The sequence below is a fragment of the Microtus pennsylvanicus genome, chromosome 4, assembly GCF_037038515.1.
Source record: "Microtus pennsylvanicus isolate mMicPen1 chromosome 4, mMicPen1.hap1, whole genome shotgun sequence".
Lineage (NCBI taxonomy): Eukaryota > Metazoa > Chordata > Mammalia > Rodentia > Cricetidae > Microtus > Microtus pennsylvanicus.
The window spans coordinates 37,412,876-37,437,530 of NC_134582.1; the positions used below are offsets into that span (position 1 = coordinate 37,412,876).

General features: G+C 41.2%; 1 protein-coding gene across 1 annotated transcript in view; it reads left to right on the forward strand.

The window, feature by feature from the left end:
• Trim36 (tripartite motif containing 36) overlaps nt 1–24,012 on the forward strand; it is a 37,594-nt gene extending 13,582 nt beyond the window's left edge. Inside the window, exons 5-10 of the mRNA XM_075968718.1 lie at nt 10,387–10,482; nt 13,507–13,760; nt 14,182–14,306; nt 17,817–18,107; nt 20,653–20,950; nt 21,834–24,012. Coding sequence (XP_075824833.1) covers nt 10,387–10,482; nt 13,507–13,760; nt 14,182–14,306; nt 17,817–18,107; nt 20,653–20,950; nt 21,834–22,188 — 1,419 coding nt within the window. The 3' untranslated portion in view covers nt 22,189–24,012. The remainder of the gene's footprint in view (nt 1–10,386; nt 10,483–13,506; nt 13,761–14,181; nt 14,307–17,816; nt 18,108–20,652; nt 20,951–21,833) is intronic.
• Nucleotides 24,013–24,655: the final 643 nt, after the last annotated feature.

Genomic DNA, 24,655 nt, shown 5'->3' on the forward strand with positions numbered 1-24,655 from the left:
GCTGGGGTCCATTTGAGTTCTCTGCCTCCAGTCCTAGAGACTGCAGACAGCAGGCTAGGATAGTCAAGCTCCTCTTGTTTCCCATCGTCTGGGAAATGCCCCTTTGGGATCTGATACATAAAGAGAGATTCCAGATGTTGCGTTTGGTTCTTTCAAGTGGGAAGTCAAATCTATTTTTGTCATTTCATCACACCTCTGTCAGCTTCACATAGCACAATTTATAATTTACCACATTTGTAAAAGTTTTCATTTCTAATTGGTTTAATTTCATGTAATCAGTTCCAGTTTTTATTTCTTGTACTGTCTTTGATGTTAGAGTAAAGCTACTGTGTTGGAAAAACTATCCATAAATTCATCTTTCTCCTCTGCTCTCTGAACCCACAACAATCAACACAGAAGACATTTTGTTTGTTGGTTGGTTTTTGTTTGTTTGAGACAGTGTCTTGCCGTGTAAACCAGACTGGCCTCAAATTTGCCGTGATACTCCTGCCTCTACTTCCCAAGTGGTCATTTACAGAATGTATTACCATGTCTAGGTAGAAGGCTTCAGTGACCTCACATGACATCAGCAAGCAAGCAACAGATTCTATAGCAGCAGTTGCTAGCTGGGAGTCCTGTAATTCAGTTTAGTTCTGACAAGTACCTGGATGTACTGTAGGTCCTATAGGTGAAGGGCCAGTCCCCAGGTCTGCCCATGCCTTTGCCCCACTGTATATCTGTATATGCTAGCTGCAAACTCCATGGCAGGTTTTTTTTTTTGTCTTTGATCACATGGCTGTAAAAAGAAGTTTAGTTCACCTTTCTTAGGTCTAATTATTTTGTTTGAGAGGATCACAGTACTCAGGAAAACACAAACAGCAATTTATCATGCAGGATATTGCACCAGGTGCTGATAAAGACATGCACAGGATGAGGGATGTTAGAAGGGCGTGAGCTGCCACTCCCTCAGGTTGGGCGCTCTGAGAACCTCCAGTGGCGCTGCCATATGGAAGTTCTAAACCCTCTCCTCTGAGTTTTTATGGAGGTCTCATTGATAGACACCGTTGATTGTCATTGACAGTTGCTGATCCTCCACTTTGGGACTTCTTGTCCCTGGAGGTTGGGAGGTAGGACTGAATCTTAATTTTCTAATCATGCCTCAGTGTTCTTGGTAAGCAGCTCTCATCCTGAAGCCAGCTGCCTCCTGCCTCATTAGCTTGTTAAAAAAAAAAACTTTCATTTTAGAAACAAAAGGCTTTTGCAGAGGTTTGTCAGGAAACTGGATGAAGAACATACACATAGTAACATAGCTATCTTTTACATTGTATATTAATTTCTTTCTTACATATTTAAAACTTAAAAAAATACATACACTTTGCAATTTACTTTCCAATTTAGGAACTAATTGTGTAGATTTGTCCTTTGCTAAAAGTAACCAATCTTCTCTATACTTGGTTTTAGATTTAAGCTGAAGGAGGCCGGCTACACAGTTCAGAGACACAGTATCATTTCTTATTTTGGTCAGTTAGGCAACAGCTAGAGAGGTGAGCATCATAGAAGGGCAGCCTTGCATTTGTCTTGGGTCTACTGTTTGCTGAATCTGCTGAGGCGAACACCAGGTTTCCTATCTGTGTATTAGTGTGTGTCAGGTTGTTTGTGAAGGTGTGTTCCGAATTCTGGAAACAGCTTGCACTTTTGGAGAGACTGGCTTAACCAGTTAATACCTTGATCTGAGAATGATCCTCTCTTAGCAGTTTTGTTAGCTGAGGCTGGGATATTTTCCCCCTGTGACTTGCTTGGCTTCTGTTAATATTGACATAGACATGAGCTCAAAGTGGAGCCCTTTTCCCCCACAGCTGCCTGCCCTTAGTCTTCCAGAGGAGGGGACCTGGGAGAGCCTGCAGGGATTCATATTCACCATTTTGACCCACTAGGCTTTTTGGTTCTAGTGTGTCCTGAAAAGGCACACGTTCACTGCCTGTCTCCTGGTCTCGCCACATCTCAGTCACCAAGCCTTCTCATTGTTGGGAAGTCAAAGCCCTTCTAGAACCTTCTTAGCTTCTTACCTCATTGTACGGTTTTCTCACTAAGCTTTTGATGTGGCTTAGTCTTACTTTAGCTTGCTCACTCTACAACCACAGCTATAGAAGTTTGGGAGCATGTCACCGAAGGATGTTTCCTGAGGAGTTTTTGATAGTTTCTCATGAATTATTATTTTCATAGATTTTAAAGGATATCTTGTTTGACAACTTGTTAATGGTGGGAGCTCAGAGAAGTAGAAAATGCAAACATCCCTGTAAATAGCCCCCACTGCTGAGGGAAGTACTTGGGGTAGCAATTGTATTTTAGGGAGAGGGAGGTACAGCTCACGCCTTTTTTGGGGGTAGTTTGTGGTGAACATTGTCACAGTCGCTGAAGGAGTTAGTGCTTGTCATTATTGTAAGTGCTGGTAGTGTAGTGTAGTAATAAGAGCGGCGGTGGGGCTGCGTCCCCAACACCCCAGCCGCCTGCCCGGCTAGCTTTACCCGAAATAATTACACGGACACTGTATTCATTTAAACACTGCTTGGCTCATTTCTACCTAGCATCTTCTAGGCTAACTCTCCCACCTAGACTAGCCCATTTCTTATCATCTGTATAGCACTGGTCTTACCGGGAAGATTCTAGCCCAAGTCCATCCTGGGTCGGAGCTTTATAGCGTGCGTCTTCCCTGGAGCAGGTAGCATGGCGTCTCTCTCTGAGGTGTCTGCTCCTGAGAGGGGAGCTGTCGAGTCTGACCTCACTTCCTCTTCCTCCCGGCATTCTGTTCTGTTTACTCCACCTACCTATGTCCTAACCAATAACATGGCTGAGGCAGTTCCTTTATTAGCCAATGACCTTCCTCCATCATTTCCCCTTTTTCGGTTTAAACAAAAAAAGAAAAGGCTTTAACTTTAACATAGCAAAATTACATATAACGAAACAGTTATCAAGTAAAAGTTACAATAATCTTTATCATAACTAAGGAAAACTATAACTATAACTAACATTCTTAACTCCATCAAAGACTCCAGAAAGATACAATACTACCTAAGCAAACAAGAAAAAAGCAACTTTTAAAACTCTAGAAATGACAGAGACATCTTGCTGCCTGGACAGTCACCCAAAGTTCCTCTGTACCGATGGGGCATCCATCTTCAGCCTTCAAGCCCATGGTATCCAGCAGACATTTCCATAAAGCAGGAAAATTCAAAGTCAGTTCAGTCACTATCTGTTGTGTCCTGCAGAATGTCTCGCAGACTCTTTCATGAATCAGGAACCCCGAAAGATCATCTCACCTTAGGCAAGTTCAGTAGTCCTCTCTCTGTGGGTTCTCTGTGTCCAGTTTATGCAATAGTCCAGGCAAGAACAGTTTCTTGCCCAAATGGCTATCAAACTCCATAAAGATCCTCTTCGATGCCCGTCTTCTTCCTGAAGTAGATTGGTGCTGCCAGGAGCAGAGTGTCTCATTGTCATGAAAAATCCTGTTATTAAAACATTAAATGTCCTATTCTGTAATCTTTGAAAGACATGAAGAATGTCTATCTAAGATATATCTATGCACATCTAGAAAATCTTAACTAACATGACTACAGACTTGACTAGAAATGTGCATATACATATAACAAAATTGACCTTAAATTTAAATCACTTAAACAAAATCCATATCAATGAAAATTATTCATATCTATATCACATCCCCCTTTTAATGTTAAAGAACATTTATAAACCATATTTGGGAACATGGGCGCAGTTTTTTCTCTCCAAACTGCTTCCTGCTGAATGGGGGCGTCGTTAATTAGGTCTTTCATGGTATAACCTGTGTGCCAGGGTCATCTCAGTTGGCAGTTGAGCGAAGCAATTTTCTGAAGATGTTCACAGTAACCCTTCAGGAGGGCGTGGTCCATCATACCAAATCGGGATAAATGCAATCTACAAGGTCTGATCCTCTGTGAAAACAAAAGAAGAATCTCTTTTCCAAAGTATCATATCCTTAGATCCAAATTCTGAAATCATACCCTCATGATATCCATTCTGGTTCCACTTGGCAGCCCATATAATGAAATGTCTCTCTGTACTTAGCTCCTTCACAGTCAAAAATTTTAAAGAAAACACAATGTACATAATCCAGACTCTCTGTGAATTTTCCATTTTTACATGGCTTGTTTTTCTTTATTTCTTTTAATCTATAACTATCTGTACTCTGTCTCTTTAAAGACTTTACCTTTTTTTTTAAACCATTAATTTTATTCTCTATGTTCTTTTTCTTCTCTCTCCCAAGCCTACGTACATTCATGCAACAGTGTGACTCATTTAGTGGTCTGAATCTGTCCTATTGTGAATCTGCAATGTTTTACTATCCAGGAGCACTTTTGATTTGCACCTTTAAATCACTAGGCGCTTAGGAATCTAAGCTGTGACATTCCTAAGTTAACTTTTTGCTTTTTGAGCATATATCTTTGAACTCTCAGAGATCTGCCTGTCTCTGCCTCCCAGGCATTGGGATTAAAGGTGTTTGCTACTACACCTTGAACTCACAGAGATCTGTTTGTCTCTGCCTTCTAGGCACTGGGATTAAGGGCGTGTGCTACCACACCTTGAAGTTACAGAGGTTTACTTTAAGAATTTTAACTTTTAGTCTGCATATATTTTTAACACACTTTAAACCATTCAGAAATTTTCTCTGTCTTTGAATCTCTTTTTACTGTATATCTCTCTTTTTCTGACCACAAGAGCCTTTAATTTACCAAGCAATATCAGTAGGACTAAAGCCGTGGCTTTGCGGGCTAGATGTAGCCCATTCCTTAGCTTTCCAGCCTCATGGCGGATATACAGGCTGCAGCCATATTTATAGCCACACCTCTATGGCGTTTCAAGGTCCCTGCCAGCCAGTGAGCTACAACAGACAACACTCAAGTCCTCTCTCAGTAGCCGGCCCTCCTGTCTCAAACAGTCAGAGTTTGCCCTGGCAGGATGGCCCAGAAAGCTGGCATTTTTAAACGGCACAGCTTTTTTCCTGCTACGGCTTAAAACCGAAAAGCATGCGTTCAGCTTTTCATCAACACCGTTTAAGTGTTTCGTGGCAGGACCTCTTAATGAGCTGCAGGCTTTGCAGCTGAAGCTGAGTCAGGAAGCCTCTCTTAGATGAGGCGCTTGCTTGCCTCTAGCAAGCAAAGTAGACCCGAGAAATTGCCACAAGAAGCATGCTTTACTCTATTTTCCTAGCTTTCTCAGGCTTTCTGTGGACTCAGGTAGCCACACGTCTGGGCGTCATTTGTAGTAATAAGAGCGGCGGCGGGGCTGCGTCCCCAACAACCCAGCCGCCTGCCCGGCTAGCTTTACCCGAAATAATTACACGGACACTGTATTCATTTAAACACTGCTTGGCTCATTTCTACCTAGCATCTTCTAGGCTAACTCTCCCACCTGGACTAGCCCATTTCTTATCATCTGTATAGCACTGGTCTTACCGGGAAGATTCTAGCCTAAGTCCATCCTGGGTCGGAGCTTCATAGCGTGCGTCTTCCCTGGAGCAGGTAGCATGGCGTCTCTCTCTGAGGTGTCTGCTCCTGAGAGGAGAGCTGTCGAGTCTGACCTCACTTCCTCTTCCTCCCGGCATTCTGTTCTGTTTACTCCACCTACCTATGTCCTAACCAATAACATGGCCGAGGCAGTTCCTTTATTAGCCAATGACCTTCCTCCATCAGTGTAGGTCTTTTCCAACATGGTGGTATTTTTGGTCTGATTATAAAATGCCCTCAACAGGCTCAAGTATTTGAACATTTATTCCCCTGTTTGGAAGGTTGTGGAACCTTTAGGAGATGATGAAGCTGAGCTAGAGGAAGTGTGGGGCCTTATAGTTACAGCCCATGTGGATTTTGGCAGAGCTTTTTATTTCATGTCCATCAACACAGTGAACACGACTGTGTCTGGCTCCCGCTGCCACAGCTTCTGAATTCCCTGGCTGCCCTGGCCACTGTGCCCTTACTGGCCTCATGAACTTGTGTCCTCTCAAATTGAACCAAAATAAATCTTCCTTCCCTTAAGTGTTGTCTTTTCATTATATTATCACATCAAGGAGAAAATAACTTAAGACAGTACCTTGAATGTGTATCATTGTGGATTTTTTTTTCAAGTAGTACACTTGCATAGAAGGTATCACATATTTGTTCTTCCCAAGATTTTATTCTGAACATCTCTAGGGTTGAAGCAAAGCTGATATCACCTGTCAACTGTACATTCTGAGCTCAGGGCCATGCTAGTTAAACATTATTCTCCTAGCTTGCTTGCATGAAACATACTTTGGCAGCGCTGATGAATGACTTTTCTGTTGTTTTGGTTGCTGGGGTTTCTTTGGTACCTTCTATTGGGAATGTGATATATAAAGGAAAATGGTTCTCAAAGCTTGGTTTGGTATTTGCCTGTCACAGCTATAGAGGTCAGCCTTGTCCTACTTCAAGGGGTCTGCTTTGCTGTGTGGCTTTTCTTGGGGAGATGTAAATAAACATCTCCTTGCCCCATATCTAGCTGAGTTCAACTTGGCGAATTAATGAGCTCATTGTGGCTACTTCTAGAAACACAGGTGGTTCACAGGCAGCTGCATCACTGAAAAGCCCACCGCAGCTGTATCCCGAGCCCCTTGTTGGGGTTGCAGGTGACTTGGTTGGTGGGTGAGTTATGACTTAATGTAACTTTGGGAAGTATGACCTGGTTAATCTTGTAAGTTTCAGAAACCTTCTGAGACTTGTGAGATTGGTCTATTTCATGAATACACACAGAAAAATACTCTCTTTAAAGCAGAGGGGAACTTGGGAAGAAAAAAAAAATCACTCTTAAGGGTTGGGCTTTTTTTTTTTTCTTTTCTTTATTTTCTTTTTGTTTATTTTTTTTAGTTGTTGAAAAAATATTTCCGCCTCCTCCCCATTTCCCATTTCCCTCCCCCTCCTCCCACACATTGCCCCCTCCTCCCACTCCCCACCCCACCCCCCCACTCCATTCCCCCACCCTTTCGAGAATGAAGAGCAGTCCAGATTCCCTGCCCTGCGGGAAGTCCAAGGTCCTCCCACTTCTATCCAGGTCCAGGAGGGTGAGCATCCAAACAGGCTAGGCTCCCACAAAGCCAGTTCATGTATTAGGATCGAAACCTAGTGCCATTGTCCTTGGCTTCTCATCAGCCTTCATTGTCCGCCATGTTCAGAAAGTTCGGTTTCATCCTATTCTTATTCAGTCCCAGTCCCGCTGGCCTTGGTGAGCTCCCAATAGATCAGTTCCACTGTCACAGTGGGTGGGTGCACCCCTCGTGGTCATGACTTCCTTGTTCATGTTCTCCCTCCTTCTGCTCCTCATTTGGATCTTAAGAGCTCAGTCTGGTGCCCTTATTTGGGTCTCTGTCTCTATCTTGATCCATCCCCAGATGAAGGTTCTAAGGTGATATGCAAGATATTCATCAGTATGGCTATAGGATAGGGTCATTTCACAATATAGAAACAGAAAAGTCATTGCCAAATTCCTTCTATGAAGCTACAGTTACCCTGATACCAAGGGTTGGGCTTTTAAAGCCTCTGAAGAGTTTACCTCCTGACTTTTGGGTTAATCAGTTTGAAGACAGATAGGATTGGTCAGCAGCTATGGTGTGACATGTCCTGATCTGGTCTTGTACTCATTGAGCATGCCCATCAGTGAGTGGTAGGAAGCAAAGCTGCTAGACTTTTGTCTCAAGTCAGCAGGTTGAGGAAGAAATGAGGTGGCCATCTTGGAGATTTGCCACCTTTAATACCTAGCCATGGTCCTTCTCCCTGTCTGTCTACCCACGAGGAAGTCTGTCTAACTCCTAGACTCTCCTCTCACCTCTCAGATGTCACCCTAACTGCTGTTAGGGATTTGGGGGCAACAACTGCTTCCAGGTGCTTTGCACTGACCAAGGGTGGACAGTGGGATGGGATGGATAGCAGTCAGTGTGCCAGAGGAGAGTCTATTTAAGGGGCCATGATACGACTGAATAGATTGTGATGCTCCAGTACCTAAGATAGCCATTTGGTAATGGTGTGTATCTTTGGAATTTGTCGTATGAGTTAGATCTGTAATGTATAAAAAAGGAAACTGTTAGGAATCCTGTAATTCCTACTGAGAGCACAGTTAGAAAAATAGTGGGACAGTTTTGGCCTTAGAGGAAGAGAACAGGCAAGAAACCCAAAGAATCCTTGACAGGCTCTGTTATAAGTGTCAGTGAGATTGGTGAGTTCTTGTCACTAGTGTCTACCATAGATGTTCACCGGGGAAGGAAGTCATTTGTCTGCACATCACTGTTTTGGAGCTACAGAATTTTGGAATCTTTGAGAAGCTGGCTTCTGATGAGTTTCTAGAGCTCTCGAGGTCTGATTTATTTAAAACTTGTTGCCCTGCTATGTGAATTCTTTGTAGGCTGAAGCCTTGATTCTCTCATTTACCTCTACTACTAATACCTGGTGTCGGCAGCTAGTGCTCATGGTTTGTGAGCAAACATTCTGACATTACAACACCTTCAGTCCTTAAAAACAGACTGCCTGGATCTGGCCAGCCTGAGAAGCCTGGTGCTACTTTGGATAAGAGATAGGACTGGTCAGAGACTTTGAGTGTTAACAATCTTGGGACTGATGTTGCCCTTGGTTCCTATTTCTGAATTCCACCTCTGCTCTTCTCTAGATTAGGTTACTCAGTTATCTTAGCCTCCCTATGTTTAGTTTAAGCTATTTTAGAACACTTATATACATTTTATATAATTCCTTTTTCACTGTAGTTAAGAAAAAACAATGTTGCCTGCTGCTTATGCCTAAATTCCCAGAATTGGCTCATAAGGGGCAGTGCTAGACTTGCCATTTGGCTTGTGGTGTGGTTAAATACCCCTTGCCCCTGGAGAGTGGTTATGTTATTTAATTGTGAGTAGGTTTCTGGTTCAGCCATTGACTCTGCAGTATGTTTCTCAGGAACTCTGGGTTCCTTAGATGGGTAAAATGCTAGGTCAAAACAAAAGATTTTCTGTCTCTTGATAGCATTATTATCTTGTAAGGTCCCATCTTCTTTCTGTTTCTGTCTCTGTCTGTCTGTCTGTGTGTCTGTCTGTGTCTCAAAGATTTAATTGAGCCTAGGTCTTGCTCCTGACCTTCTCACCTCTACCTCCCAAGTGTTAGGATTGCAAGCTTTTGCAACTACATCTGGCTTTTGTTTTTATTGACTGGCTGATCTATTGATGCAGGTGATGGGGATTAAATCCAGGGCCTTGCACATATATGCTGGGCAAGTGCTCTACTCCTGAGCTAGATCCCCACTCCCACTCTAGATCCCCACTCTAGATCCCCACTCCAGAGCTAGATCTCCACTCCTGACTCCTGAGCTAGATCCCCAAATCATTCTGGTTTCTTTTTTTGGGTGTGTGTTCGTCCAGAAATCTTGTTCCTTTCCTGTCAGCCACTTCCTGTTTCTTTAGTGAGTCTTTCCAAGGGGTTTTACCGTATCTGGTTGCTTCTGAGACTGAGATGTATCCTTCAGAGCCAATCACATCTGTTTCTGCACACATCCTCTTTCCCTCTCATGTAGTATATGGTTAAAAAAAAAGAGGAAGATGAAATAGATGGGAGACGGACTTCCTGAATCCTCAGACACCAAGCTGTTGTTCTCTCTTCCTGCCCGCACTTTGCATTTCAGATGTTAAGCAGTAAGCAGGATCCTGGAATGGCCTCATCCTGGACATCTCATCCCCTCTGCCCTGGGAGGTGCTTCCTGGATGTTCTCATTTTTCATTTAGACTCAATCCATTTATCTGTTGTGACTTGATAGTCTATAGTACTCTCAAGGGGGTTAAAAATGTACTTTAGATTCATTGCAGAATGCTTTTTAGAACAAACTAGAAACTTTACCAAACCCTATAATGTAATTTTGATGAGGAATTACAGTGTTCAGAATAGCTAATTTACAAAACAAATTACTTGAAAATAATAGCGAGGCTGGGATGACCTGGGATTATTTTGAACTAGTCCTTGGTGGTTTTCCTGCTGTGTGTGTGTGTGTCTAAATTGTGCAATGTAATGGGAGGCTATAGTATCTGAGCTGTTAACCTTCATTTGCTTAGAAGCCTTATAAGCAAGAATTCTGAGAGTGATAATTAAACAACAAAAATGTACTACTCAGGCATTGGGAATTTTTGACTATCACTTACCCTTTTTTTCCAGCCTTCATTTAATCTTTCATATGACCTTGGGCCTATGCATTTCAGGCTGGTAAATATTTGCCTTGAGTTAATTACTATAGCCAATCTTGCTGTTCTTCAGGAAGGATGGGTACTGTGTAATTTGCAAAATTGCATGAAGTCTTTGTTGATTTGTTTCTGTACTTGCGTTCTATGTGTGTCCACAGGAGAAGCTTTCAAAGGACATTGATTTCCTTATTGGTAAGGAAGGCCAAGTGAAGAGTCAAATTTCTGAACTAAACTTGTTAATGAAAGAAACAGAGGTAAGTTATAAAGTGGCCAGCATAGTTTTTCGTTCACCCATCCAGGCATTTGCTTATTGATCAAATCCCGAATGTGTTCCCTGTGCTGTGGACTGTGTGACCTCACGCCTATGCTTTTCTAGAGCTTGTGGCAGATACAGTTCTAGAATATGTGCCTTAGCCTCCTGTGGGAGCAGTACTCAGGTGTTATTGGGATGTAACTCTAACAAGGGCTCAGAAGTCGGAAGGAAAGAGTAGCTTTCAACAGTGACCTGCATGCCAACAAATAAGCAGCGAGCCTTTGGAAAATTCCTGTCTGCCATAGGCCCAGGCTTACCTAAAACTCCAGGGACTGCTGAAGACACGCTTTGCTTACTTGTGTAAGGATGAGTAGTCATGCTTGCTTTGTTTGTGATGACCGCAAGGTCCATCAACAGAGGAGGACATGGACAGACCCACATGTCCATCAACAGAGGAGGACATGGACAGACCCACATGTCCATCAACAGAGTACAGATGGCAACGGGACTGCACACATAGCATAGGTATATCCTGCCATACGCTGTGGAAGGGGTGATGCCGTAATGACATTTATAGAAAGTATCCAGACTGCTCTGGGGAGATGGTTTAGCGGTGGCTGAGAACATTGGTTGATCTTCTAGAGGACTCAGGTTCAATTCCCAGCACCTACATGGTGGTTCATAACCATCTCCAGTTCCAGCGAACCCAGTGCCCCTTTCTAACCTCCATGTGTACCAGGCATCTGTATGATACACAGACATCTGTGCAGGTGAAATGCTTATATACATTAAATAAGTATTTTTTTTTAAGTAACTGCACAGTGAAACCAGATTATATTTTCAAATTTCGTGAGACTATTCTTGAGGAGGGTGAATGAGTGCTGTAGCAGCTTTGAGGTGGCTTCTGGGATGCTGGTCCTGTTGTTTTGTCTGAGCATCCTGCTGGTCGGATGTGTATTTATAGAGCCCTCACCTTTACACCAATCTGAGCGTTACAGTCTACTTCAGTTTAAAAAATGGGAAGTAAACTGGCATGGTGGCTCACACCTGTAAGCCTAGCACCTGGGAATGAATGAATGAATAAAAACAAACAAATAAGAAGCAGTAGCGTCTTTGAAATACAGTAAGTTTGAGTAGGGTGGGGTATTTGACAGCTCAAGGGTCTTTAATAGGCTTTAATATGCGGAGTGGAGTTTATTTCTTTTTTTGTTTCTTTTCCTCATGATCATTTTAAAATTTATAATTAAATATAAAAGATATAGGCTAGCATAAGATTTACTTCTTGATGTATTTTTCCTAGTGGGAAGTGAAATAGTTAAGAAACAACGGGGGCTGACAATGTATCTTAGTGATAGAGAATGTGCATCTTGTGTACAGGACAAGGGGGGCTGGGTCCTGGTTCTGCATCACCAACACCACAGAAGACATAAGGAAAAAACAGCAGCAACAAAACCCAAATCAGTGCCATGTTTCTCTCCATCTTCAACTGTGGTGATGGGACAGCGTCTGTGCCTACAATTATAGTTGTTATCTGTGCATAGTACTTCTGAGGTCAATGTGGAAAACCATTCTGAGATTCTCCCTGAATCTCACTGTTCTCTTTTCCCTCTAAAAACCGAACTAGAACAAAGTATAATGGTAAATATGAAGCTGTCCTGATGAAACCTATCACTTTGCATGTTACTTAGGAAAAAAGCCTTCAGAAGCAAAGTGGGCCTTTTGAGAAGGGAGTCTGAAGGACATTCCTTGCTAATGTGGTCCAGAGGCTGCTGGACTTCTGAAGTGTCCTCTGCCGTGCCTGTTCCGCACACTGTGCTCACCAGTGCTCACGGAACTCTTTTATTTTTCCAAAATCTTACTGAACTCTGCTTTTATTAAAATTCAAATCATTTGTGCCAGGCAGGGTGATAAAGATTTGTGATCCCAGCACTAGGGAGGGTGAGAAAGGAAGATTGTCCCTGGGGCTGGTGTGTTATAAAGAGATTCTGTTTCAAAAAAAAAAAATTGTTTCAAACAAATCCCCAAATCAACGAATCAACATGTTTAATACACATTATAGGCAGGATTATTCTATAAAAAAGAAAAAATTAAATAATAAGATTGCTTAGAGTGTTTGGCATTATGGTATGTTTTTTATGTAAATAATCCTTATTAATCCACATAAGAACTTGAATCTTTTTTTTTTTTTTTTTGGTTTTTTGAGACAGGGTTTCTCTGTGGTTTTGGAGCCCGTCCTGGAACTAGCTCTTGTAGACCAGGCTGGTCTCGAACTCACAGAGATCCACCTGCCTCTGCCTCCCAAGTGCTGGGATTAAGGGCGTGCGCCACCACCGCCCGACTTGAATCATTTTTGTTATCCTTGAGCTTTCTGTGGGAGAGGGAGAGTGGTAGGCACTGGACCCGGAGCGCATGCCTAGCCTCAGCTTAGCCTATAGCACATGGCTGAGTAAGGATTAGAGCAAATGAATTTTAAATACCTTAGTATGGAATGTCGTTTTTAAAAATATCTGTGGCTGTAATTTAGCTTTATAATAGCTTCCTCATTTAGAAAGATTCCTGAGTTTGGGGTGAGTTACAAACTCTCTAGAATCGTGCTTTTGCAGTATTTGTGGTTAAATCAGTGCAGCTCTGCCCTTTACTTTATCACTGAAAACTGTTTCTCATTTAATTGAATAATTCCTCTGTTACCGGCTTTAAAAGTACAAAGTTCTGAAATTACAAAGCTAATCTAAATGGAACCTGACAGTTGTTCTTGTGTGTTTGATGCCAAACTACTCTTTTGAAGATTTTAGAATCAGACAAAAACTTTTCTTTGCAACATCTGGCCTTGTTTTGTTGAGTTTGATATTACGTAGGACATCATGTGAAGACCTTTGGGTTTATGGATGAGGTAATGCTTGTGTGTTTTGCACTAGTGCAACACAGAGAGATTATGTTTATGGGCAAGATAATTCTTGAATTCTGTACTTGTGTAGCAGAGAGATTGGTTTCAGCACGTGAGGTAACGCTGTGTGTCTCACTCTAGTGCAATGGAGAGAGGGCAAAGGAAGAAGCACTGGCCCATTTTGAAAAGCTCTTTGAAATCCTAGAAGACAGGAAGTCATCTGTTTTGAAAGCCATAGATGCCTCTAAGAAACTAAGACTAGACAAGTTTCACACGCAAGTGGAAGAGTACCAAGGCCTTCTGGAGAACAATGGGCTTGTGGGATATGCTCAGGAAGTCCTGAAGGAGACGGATCAGTCTTGCTTTGTGCAGACAGCGAAGCAGCTCCATCTCAGGTACTAGCTTTGCTCTTTAACTTTTTCTCTTCTCCTCTCCTCTCCTCTCCTCTCCTCTCTCTCTCTCTCTCTCTCTCTCTCTCTCTCTCTCTCTCTCTCTCTCTCTTTCTTTCTTTCTTTTTTGACAGGGTTTCTCTGTAGCTTTGGAGCCTATTCTGGATTTAGCTCTTGTAAACCAGGCTGTCCTCGAACTCACAGAGATCTGCCTGCCTCTGCCTCCCGAGTGTTGGGATTAAAGGCATGCGCCACTGGCTTTTGAAAGCTCCCACCAGGTGATTCCTGGTGTTAACAAGCAGTGTGGGTCTGTTGCACCCTGGATGCTGATTACGGAGTCTGCTTCTTTGGTCTGCTGCATTGCAGGTGTTTAGACTGACTTGCCTTTTTAAAGAATGACTTTCACATGAAATATGTCTGCCCACAGAATCCAGAAAGCTACGGAATCTCTGAAGAGCTTCAGACCCGCAGCCCAAGCTTCGTTTGAAGACTATGTCGTTAACACAACCAAACAGACAGAGGTGCTTGGAGAACTGTCTTTTTTCTCTAGTGGTAAGTGGTAAAGGCCATGCCTCCTTTCTTACTGGCTAGCATACTGCAGAAATGCATTCCCCTCCCCTCATTGACATAAGTTGCTCATGATCATCTATCCTGCAGCCTGGTTTTTATGCCTGTGTTTTTGTACATAAAGCTATACCCTGGTTTTTTTAAACATTGTATACATGGTATCACATTTTTTAAAAAATTTATAAGCTTAAGATATTTTTAGTACATGAAATCTGGCTCAAGATATATTCTGTATTTCCAGCCATATTGAATTAGGACCCATGGTGAGGATCTCATCTTAATTTAGTATCCCTCTGTAGACTGAGTCTCCAAATACAGTCAACCTTCTGAGTGAGACTGCTGTCACAATCAGGGTTATGATTTCAACATATAAACTTTCAGGGAACACCCTGGAACACATATGATATAAAAATAGAAGCCTTCTATTTTTCTATCTTACCGCATTTGTGTTGCTGAAGTTTTTCTTCTTATGAAGTTGAAGCAACACAGGCTAGGTGCTGGAGAGATGCTCAGGGGTTAAGAGCGGGCGCTGCTCTGCTGTGGACCTGAATTTGATTCCCAGCACCCACATGTAGATAGAAGTTTCTGTCTTTTAGTCCCAAATAAACACACATAGGCTGTTTAGCCTATTAGCTCAGGCTTATTATTAACTAGTTCTTACAACTTAAATTAACCCATAATTCTTTTTTTTATATTTTAATCAATTTTTTATTCTGAGATAATCTGCATCTCTATTATTTTTATATTAAGTGGGCCGATATAGATAATAATCACATTTACTTTTGGACATGAAAATGTTATTTCTTAAAGAATAGGAAAAAATACAATGTTATATGTTTTAGTTTTGCATGGCAACCATGTCTTCCCTTGGCCATAAGCATTAAGAACCCCAGGCACAATGACACCTCTGTATACTGGTTTAGGAAATAGAAAACACTATCCTGAGTGAGGCAAGCCAGACCCAAAAAGAGGAACATGGGATGTACTCACTCATATTTGGTTTCTAGCCATAAATAAAGGACATTGAGCCTATAATTCACCATCCTAGAGAAGCTAAATAAGAAGGTAAACCCAAAGAAAAACATATAGGCATCCTCCTGAATATTAACCTTCATCAGGCGATGAAAGGAGACAGAGACAGAGACCCACATTGGAGCACTGGACTGAAATCTCAAGGTCCAAATCAGGAGCAGAAGGAGAGAGAGCACGAGCAAGGAACTCAGGACCGCGAGGGGTGCACCCGTAATTCTTGTCTATGTTTAGCTACGTGGCTTTGGAACCTTTTCTCAGTGAGGCATTCTCATCTTGCTTCCTCTGTGTCTGGTTGGTAACTACATCTCTGCCTTTCTGCTTCCCAGAATTCTCCTGCCTAGTCACCCTGCCGCTTCATGCCTGCTCAATCAGCGTTTTATTAAACCAATACAAGTGACAAATCTTTACAGTGTACGAGAGCGTTATCCCACAGCACCCACATGAGGTGACTCACAGCTGCCAGTTGTGCCAGCTCCAGAATCTGATGCCTTCTGACCTCTGAGGGCACCTGCACTTATACCTGGCCCCAAACAAATGATCCTTAAAACCTATTAAAAAATGTTTTTTGAAAAAGAAAATATGTCTTCTTAAAAATTAAAAACTGTGGGTTTCTGTGGCATCGTTCTTCTTAAACTTATATCTGAACCTGGTATTATTTATTACAACCTTTTCCAAGCAGGTGCTATAATTTCAAATGCTGATTTTATTGCCTAGACTGTTGGTTCTGTGTACACCAGTTGTTTCTTAGATATATGTTAGCTTACTTTTGGGTCTTAAGCATTTACCCATGGATCCAAACATTGCCCCTGGAAGGGTAAGGCTGACCATAGGTAATTGTGGGTTATGCTCAGTATACAACAAAGGACCAAGAAAACGGTGGATAGGAGAGAGGGGGGCCCCCATTTCCTGCCTGTGGATGTATTTCATTTTCCCTACATGCCCATTCTTACAGCAACCATGTGGCTGAAGATACTCTGAGACTTGGTCCTGTTGAGCTTTTTAACTTTAAAGTATGGGTTGGACGTCTTTCCAGATCTTATCGTGGCTGTGTAATCTTCAGGTTGTAATCACAGGCTGTGGAATAAATGAAAAGAAGCGGGGCACTTCCTTTATTTCATTTCCTCCTTTGTGGTTGGATGTAAATGGTGTGTGTGTGGCTGTGCATGTTTTTTGTATAAGTATTTTATACAAGCTGAACAAAAAACTAGTGTGTAGAGAGGATGACCTTGAGCTCACTCTCGTACCACACTGGGATTATAGGATGCGCTGTCGTGTCCAGCATACATGTGACTTTAGACCTTACCATATACCAAGCTTGCAAGTTTAGTGTAATGAGAAGGCTATGTGTGTGCACAAGGATTTAGCTGTGACATTGGTCTGCTTTTTGTTTTTTGAGGAACGATAACCTAGTCTAATTTGCAGCTCATTGTGTAGCCCAGGCTGGCCCTGTATTTACAGTTGTCTTCCTAAGTACAGAGATTACTGGGAGCTGCCATGACTGGCTTTAAACATATAAACTTTCAAAAAATATTTTAGCAAAATATTAGAAGCTTATTTCTCCTAAATATATAAATCTTGATTGATCCATTATGGAAAAATTTTGCTGAAATCTAAATGAAATTGGTGCAGGGATTACCTTGAAATTGCCTAAATATTTTTGTTGGTTTTCCCTACTTCAGTTTCTATTTTCTTGGTGTTTTTCGTGTTTGTGTGTGTGTGTGTGTGTGTGTGTGTGTGTGTGTGTATCTGTGTGTGCATCTGTGTGTGTAGACCAAAGGCCAGATGTTAGTGCTGTGTTTCTTCCTCAGTTATCTGTCTTATTCTTTTGAGGCAGGGTCCCTCACTTAACCTGGAGCTCACTAATTTGGCTAGACTAGCAGGCCAGTGAGCTCCAGAGAGCTTGCTTCACGTGCCACCTGGGCCAGCTTCCCTGTGGGTGTTGGATTCCTGAGCTCGGGAACTCAAGCTTGCGTAGCAAGCACTGTCCCAGCTGAACCCCCTGCTGCTTTCTGCTTCATGTCAATAGGAAGAAAAAGTATTTGGTTTTGCAAGTCTACATTAGAAAATTAAAGGAAATTCTCAATAGAATTTGGTTGAAAGTCACAAAACTTAACCTTTTAAGTATTGAAATAGTTTATGTAAATATAAATAAAAATTTCACCTCCAGAGTCACAACTCACTATGGGCAAAATCTTTGTTTTAAAAAAATAGAATTTCCAGTGTTTTAGAATTAATAATGATACCACTTAATGCTGTAATCATGGCTTAATTTTTGTTTACCTTTTCACTTATTTTTCCCATTTCAGTTATAATTACAAGTTTACCTTATTTTATATTTTCTATCTTTCTTATGCATAGTATCATAAATTTAAATTTTTCTTGGATACTATAGAAACTGTCAGTACTTCACTTTTGCTGAGGGAGCTACTATCTTAACATCATGTTCTGTCTTAATCCTTTCAGGCATAGACATTCCTGAGATCAACGAGGAACAGAGCAAAGTGTATAATAACGCCTTGATAGACTGGCACCAACCAGAAAAGGACAAAGCCGACAGCTATGTTCTTGAGTACCGGAAGATTAATAGAGATGAAGAAATGATGTCGTGGAATGAGATAGAAGTGCACGGCACAAGTAAAGTCGTCTCCAACCTTGAAAGCAACAGTCATTATGCGTTCCGAGTGCGAGCTTACAGAGGTTCCATCTGCAGCCCCTGCAGCAGAGAGCTGGTTCTGCACACTCCTCCAGCTCCAGGTACCAGGAGAAGCAGAGCGGGAGAGGCCTGGAAGTGTAAAATGGTGGGGTCTTCATGTAAACCTGTACTGAAACCAGCTTTGTGCTTTGGAAAGACTCTAGACAAGTAGATTTCATCCTTGGCTGAGATTTAGACCTGAATCCTCAGCTATCACCTCAGAGGCTGTATTAGATTTGACTGATATCAGATAGAAAAAAAAAAAAAAGACTTTTAATGATTGGGGCTAAAGTGGCTTAAAATGACTTGAATGCTACTTTAAACAATTAAAATTGTACAACTGCATGAGTTTAGGGGAACATGTCTGTAATCCCAGCACTTAGGAGGCAGAGGCCAGCCTGGTCTGCATAGTGAGTACTTGGCCAACGAAGGGCAAAATCATAAGACCCTGTTTCAAAGCAAAAAACCCAAAACATAAAGCGATAGCATGGTTCTGGGACTTTTTTGGAGGTCAGTAAATGACAGTATCAAAAATACAGGATATTGATAGTTATCTTTAAAATTCATTGGTGTGATTTAATCTAAGTCCCAGTGCGATTCTCTGCACACGAGGGTGAGAGGTATATATTGGAGCATGAGGCAAGCTCTCCCTCCACACAGACAGCTTCCTGGTCCCTGTTACCATGCCTCTCTTTCCAGGTTATGCTGGCATTACTTATTAGAGACTGAAGAGCTTTACTGGCTAGGAGGGGCATACAGGTTAGGAGTCTACTGCGGAGTCTCCATAGGTGATGGACACTCAGAACTAAAATTGTGCTCACACTCTGTAGAAGGAAAGCTTTTTGCCCTGCCTATCACTGCCTTGGACGTATTCAGTTGCTTTTTAGACCATGGACTCCACCCCTGTTTTAGTGCCTTATCTATCCATATTTTCTGAATTCTGTCTTTCCTTTCTCCTCTTGTCCAATGTAAAGAAGCAGTGTGTGTGTGTGTGTATACTTTCCAGGTTTATTGTGGCCTTTAAACATATTAGAATATAAAAATATATAGGGTTGTCTGAAATTGTTTTTCTTTTTATTCAGTTTTACTAAAATAAATAAGTTGAATGTTCAAGTATTCAGTAGACCTTTTTTTTTTTTTTTTTTTTTTGGTTTTTCAAGGCAGGGTTTCTCTGTGTATCTTTGTTGCCTGTCCTGGAACTCTCTCTCTGTAGACCAGGTTGGCATCCAACTCACAGAGATCACCTGCTTCTGCCTCCCAAGTGCTGGGATTAAAGGAGTGTGCCACCACCACCTGACTTGAGTAGACATTTAATGCTGAATGCTATCTTTAATTTTTCAGTCTCTGAAAGTAGAAGGATGGTTCTGGACAAGGCTGCTATTTTTAGTAGTAGCTGTATAGAGAGGAGAAGAGGGCAGGCTGAGAGTCTTATTTTCCTCTCTAAGAGAAGTTACTTAAATCCTGGGGCTGCTTAGAATTATTGTACAAAGTAGGAGATACTGGAGATGAAAAAGAATCAAGATTAACTATGCCAGGACATTAGCCATATAGAAAGATCTGCCTCTATATAGGGCCTGGCTTTAGCCTGCTGGCAGCCAATTTTTTAATATCATGTAATACAGATAAGATTTACCTTTGTAAGCACATATTTTAGGGATAGAAACTGCATTCATGGCATTGTGCAGCTATCATCATTCACATCTCTAGAAAAAAGTTTAAATCTCACCTGAAAATCTGTCTAAACAGCTTTTCACCCTTCTTGGTACAGACACTGGTAGTCTCTATTCTTTCTGAGGTTTGACTCTGGGCCCTCAGAAGAGCGGAACTGTGCATTGCTTGTCTTGTATTTTGTGTGTTCACATTGTGTGTTTCGTGATCTCCTCTTTGCAGGCTTGCTAGCCTCCTCTGTGCATCTGTCACATTTCTTTACCCATTGTTTTGTTGATGCCATTTTTGTAGTGTCTGCATTGGCTAGCAACAAATGTTATGCATACAATAGTTGAGTTAGCTCTATTCTGCAAATGAGGAATTTAAAGTGTAGATCATTTTTTTGTGTGAAATGTTTGAGCTGGATGCAAACCTCTCCGATCTGGAAACCCACAATTCTCTTCATAAACAGTACCGTTTTACTCATGTCTGCTGTGTTGATTGATAAGGGAAACAGCTTATAAATCCTGAAATTTATAAAATTTGGAATGCTTATAAATATATAACTTCTCTTAGGAGCTTAAACTGACCTCCGTGGGCACTGCACTCATGTGCGCATACCCCCTATAGTTAAAAATAATAAAATGAATATTTTAAAAAGATGAGTGATTAAGTACATTCTATATTGAGTAATTAACATTGCTGATTCCAATGTATGCACTTAAAAATGTTCACAAGCATTTCTGGTTTGGATATTTCTGAAGATCTTCAGGTATAGAGAATATACTGGAACTTAGTGCTGCATTGGAATTTGATTGACACAGCTCTCTGGTAGAGAATGGCATCTTCTTTGCATCCCTTCAGTAGTTAATTTCTATTTGAAAACCTTAAAATTCAGCCTTAAATGTTAGAAATGCTCATAGTTGTTGCTCAGATTACTTAATTTTAACCTCCACTCAGTTTTCAGCTTCCTGTTTGATGAGAAGTGTGGCTATAATAACGAGCACCTCTTGTTGAACCTGAAGAGAGACCGGGTGGAGAGCAGAGCTGGATTTAACGTTCTCCTGGCTGCAGAACGCATCCAAGTGGGCTACTACACAAGTTTAGACTACATCATCGGAGATGTGGGAATAACGAAGGGGAAACACTTCTGGGCCTGCCGTGTGGAACCGTATTCATACCTGGTCAAAGTGGGAGTTGCCTCTAGTGACAAACTACAGGAGTGGCTTCGGTCTCCCCGAGACACGGCTAGTCCAAGGTAGGTTCTTTCCTTGATGGAGAACTTGATAACGACTTTGAAACTAAATATCAGTGTTGCAAAAGATCACCCTGAACACAGACTGGGACTCATTTATTACATTTGGAACACACATTTCTTAGATTCAGGAGATTAGCTCTGTCCTGTGGCTACTTTAGAACAGGAGTCAGGGTGTCTTGTATTCATTCACAGAATAATTAACATTTAATTTTTGCTGCTCTGAGGGAGTTAGTCTGTTTTGATTTCCTCTTGATTTATGGTTCAGCTTCAGAGCTTACAGTTTGAAAGTTTCCTATAGTTCCTAAAGGCGTGTTAAATCTACCCATCCGGTGAGATGCCTTTAACTCCCTTGTTCACCCTACTAGAATTTTCTATGACCTTTCATGTTTCCCAGCAGGAAAAACAATTTCATTATTCATTCTGGATGTGGGAATCACAGTCAGAAAGTATGGTTTTCAAGAGGAGAATGGGCCGTGCTCTTATCTCACGTTCTTTTGAGTGCCTAGTTATTTATTTTAGTCTATTAATTCCATGGGTGAGGGCATAGGTCTTTGTATTTTGTGACATGCCATTGTGTACCATAAATATTTAATTTCAAGTTAAGCCCTTCACCCTCCTCTGATTTTTTTCAGTAGAAATGCATTTTTAGGTTTCCATTTGTGTATAAATTTAGGTCTAACTAGATGGTGCTATAGGGAATTTGGTACTGAGTACCTAGTACAGCTCTAAACGGTACTTTGCAGTCTTCGCTTATGTGAGCTAACAGATCACTTTTGTGCATGTTAACTGTAGAACAACATATGTTATTCTTTTGAGAACATGTTGAGGATCCTGGGAGGCTGTGGCTGGAGATAAGTAAGAGCCTGTGTTTGCTGTGTTGTAGATATGAACAAGACAGTGGCCATGACAGTGGGAGTGAAGATGCCTGCTTCGATTCTTCACAACCGTTTACGTTAGTTACTATAGGCATGAAGAAATTTTTTATACCAAAGTCATCTACTTCTTCTAATGAACCCGAAAATAGAGTTCTTCCCATGCCAACAAGTATAGGGATTTTCCTAGACTGTGATAAAGGTAAAGTGAGCTTCTATGATATGGATCACATGAAATGCCTATATGAGCGCCAGGTAGACTGCTCGCATACAATGTATCCAGCATTTGCCTTAATGGGCAGTGGAGTAATTCAGCTTGAAGAACCCATCACAGCAAAGTACCTGGAATATGAAGAAGACGTGTAGCTCGGACACCCCATGTGGCGAGGATGAAAACCGTGGACGAAGCCATGCTTTGGTGTCAGTCTTCCTAACAATTACATGTCATTCACGTCTTCTGTCACCACACCTGTTTGTAGTGTGCGATTCTTTGTTTTATCTTGTTTTGTTTGATACCCAGGGTCTTGTCAAACTCTGTCCTCCTGTGGTGGGCTCCAGAGTGCTGGGATTATAGGTGGGCACTGCCATACCCAGCTAGTGTGTGAGCCTTAAAACTCAGAAGGCCTTCACAACCTTGCCTCTTCCATGCCGCTGTTCTGCCTTTCATGTTTGTTGACACCAGTCCCAGACAGGTCACTTGACAGCTGGTCCTTCTCTTTGGGCACAAGGACTCTACTTTATTTAAGTCAGCTGATGTTGCTATTATCTACATTCTTTTTGTTTTGGAGTGGGTGGGATACAAAGTATTTATTGTGGCTTTTGTGCATGTTATTTTTCTTTCCTTTCCATCTTTGTATCATGTTCATGTCCAAAGAGAAGATACTCTTAAATGCCTATTGATAGAAATTAGTCCCAAGCCATGAGTCTTCAATTTGTTGTTAATAGGTAAATAAAGTTATAGATAGGTAAAATGACAAAGGCCATAAAATGGTAGTATATTTAAGTAGAAAATTATGTATTTTAAAGTGTGTAACTACTGAGTGTATATTGCCTGGCAAATGCTTTTTCTTTTTCTTATAGACCACAGACTGTATGTATTGGTAAGGACATCTCTGAAGAGTTGTCTGAACTCTAATGCTCCTTATTTGGCGTATGTAGCAAGCATGGTCTCTTAGAGGAAACAGAAGGTTCTTGAACCCATGCAACTTTTCACTGCAATATAATTTTTTTCCAGAAAATTTTATCTTCAAATTTTTTTACTTCAGAAAATACCTGTATTTATAGTAAAGAATTATTTTTCAGAAATACTAGTGAAGATGGACCGATGTGAACGCCTGTCTTGTGAGTTTTGTATTTTTGACACAGATGTTACACATCATGTTTTTCTGGCTTGTGTTTAAAAATTTGAGAAGCTCACTGCCCATCTTAACGACACTAATATGCCAGACATATTACATGTTACTGCTGTCTGGTTGGGTGGCATTGTCTGTGGCTCGTTGTGTGGTCATAAGCATTTATAGTGTGAATCAGTAAAACACAAAATTATTTAGAAATAGTAACTAAAATCAAAAGGATTGTGTATACTCGGTTTGAGGAATTGCACCTTTTCTAAATTGGATGTTGTTTTCTGCAAGACCATCTTCTAGGTACCCAAATGATCTTTTAAGTAGATAGTTTTTATTTGAACTGCCTTTTTTCAAAGGTTAAAATGTCCGGACAATAAGGCTTACACTGATCACTTATGGAGTGCTAATATATTAGTAGAGTAACCGAAATTTTTGGTAGCTGTTTGTCTTATTCTTTTTAACTATGCTTTTTAATGGAAGTTGTCTGATAAGCCGATCCCACTGCATCAGACCCGCCCCTGACACCCCCCACCGCCACTCATGTAGGTAGATCTGAAGAACTTGTGTTTAGTGATTGTCATTCCTCTCCCGTATGCCTAGCACTTTATGACATAGGAAACAAAGGATGCACAGTGTTACCTGTATCGCTGTGCAGTAAAGCTGCTAAAGTCACATGTGTGGTTCAGTGTGACACTCAGTACTCATGTAAGCACACGTCCTGTAGACATTTTAAACTATAAAGCTTTAACAAGAATCGGAAAAGGAAGCTGTTCCAAACACTGTATCACTGTATAGAAATTGCTTGGTGGAATTTCATTTTTAATAAAAAAAATAATAAATGGAAGTCAAGTGTGGTTATTCAAATCTACACTCCAGGAACTTTTACTATGGTTTGTGGATAACTGAGAAAAAAAACAGTTATTTAAAGATGCTTTGTGGCACATGTTATAAGAGCATTTATTTTTGATTACATGTACATGGCTTTGCATGCACACATGAATGTAAGCACCCATGGAGTCGAGAAATACCAGATACCCTGGAGCCTGAGTTCCCGGTGGTTTGAACCATCCGACATGAGCGCTGGGAATCTGACTTGGCCTTTGGAAGAGCAGCACTCCCTCTACCCATGAGCCATGTCTCCAGTCCTCACATGTTAGTTTTAGACAGAATTATTTTGATTATTTAATTATTAATTATTATTTAATTCTTGTGGAAGTTATCAGTAGAAAAGATTAATGTGATGAAGCTAATTTATTTCATTTGTCTGCTTATATTGTCTTAACATTTTTTTTCTCTTCTGTAGTCCGTGGTAGATTGCATTGACCAGGTGAGTGGTCCCTTAATTCACGTGCATCATTTTGGGTTATGATGCTGTTAGTTGTGGTCAGTAGTGGATAAGAGAGTTTTTGCGAATGGGTCTTTTTTTAATTGATGGGATCAGTGGATGGGTGTAGTCAAACTTTTTTCTTGGGACCTTCAGCTTCCCA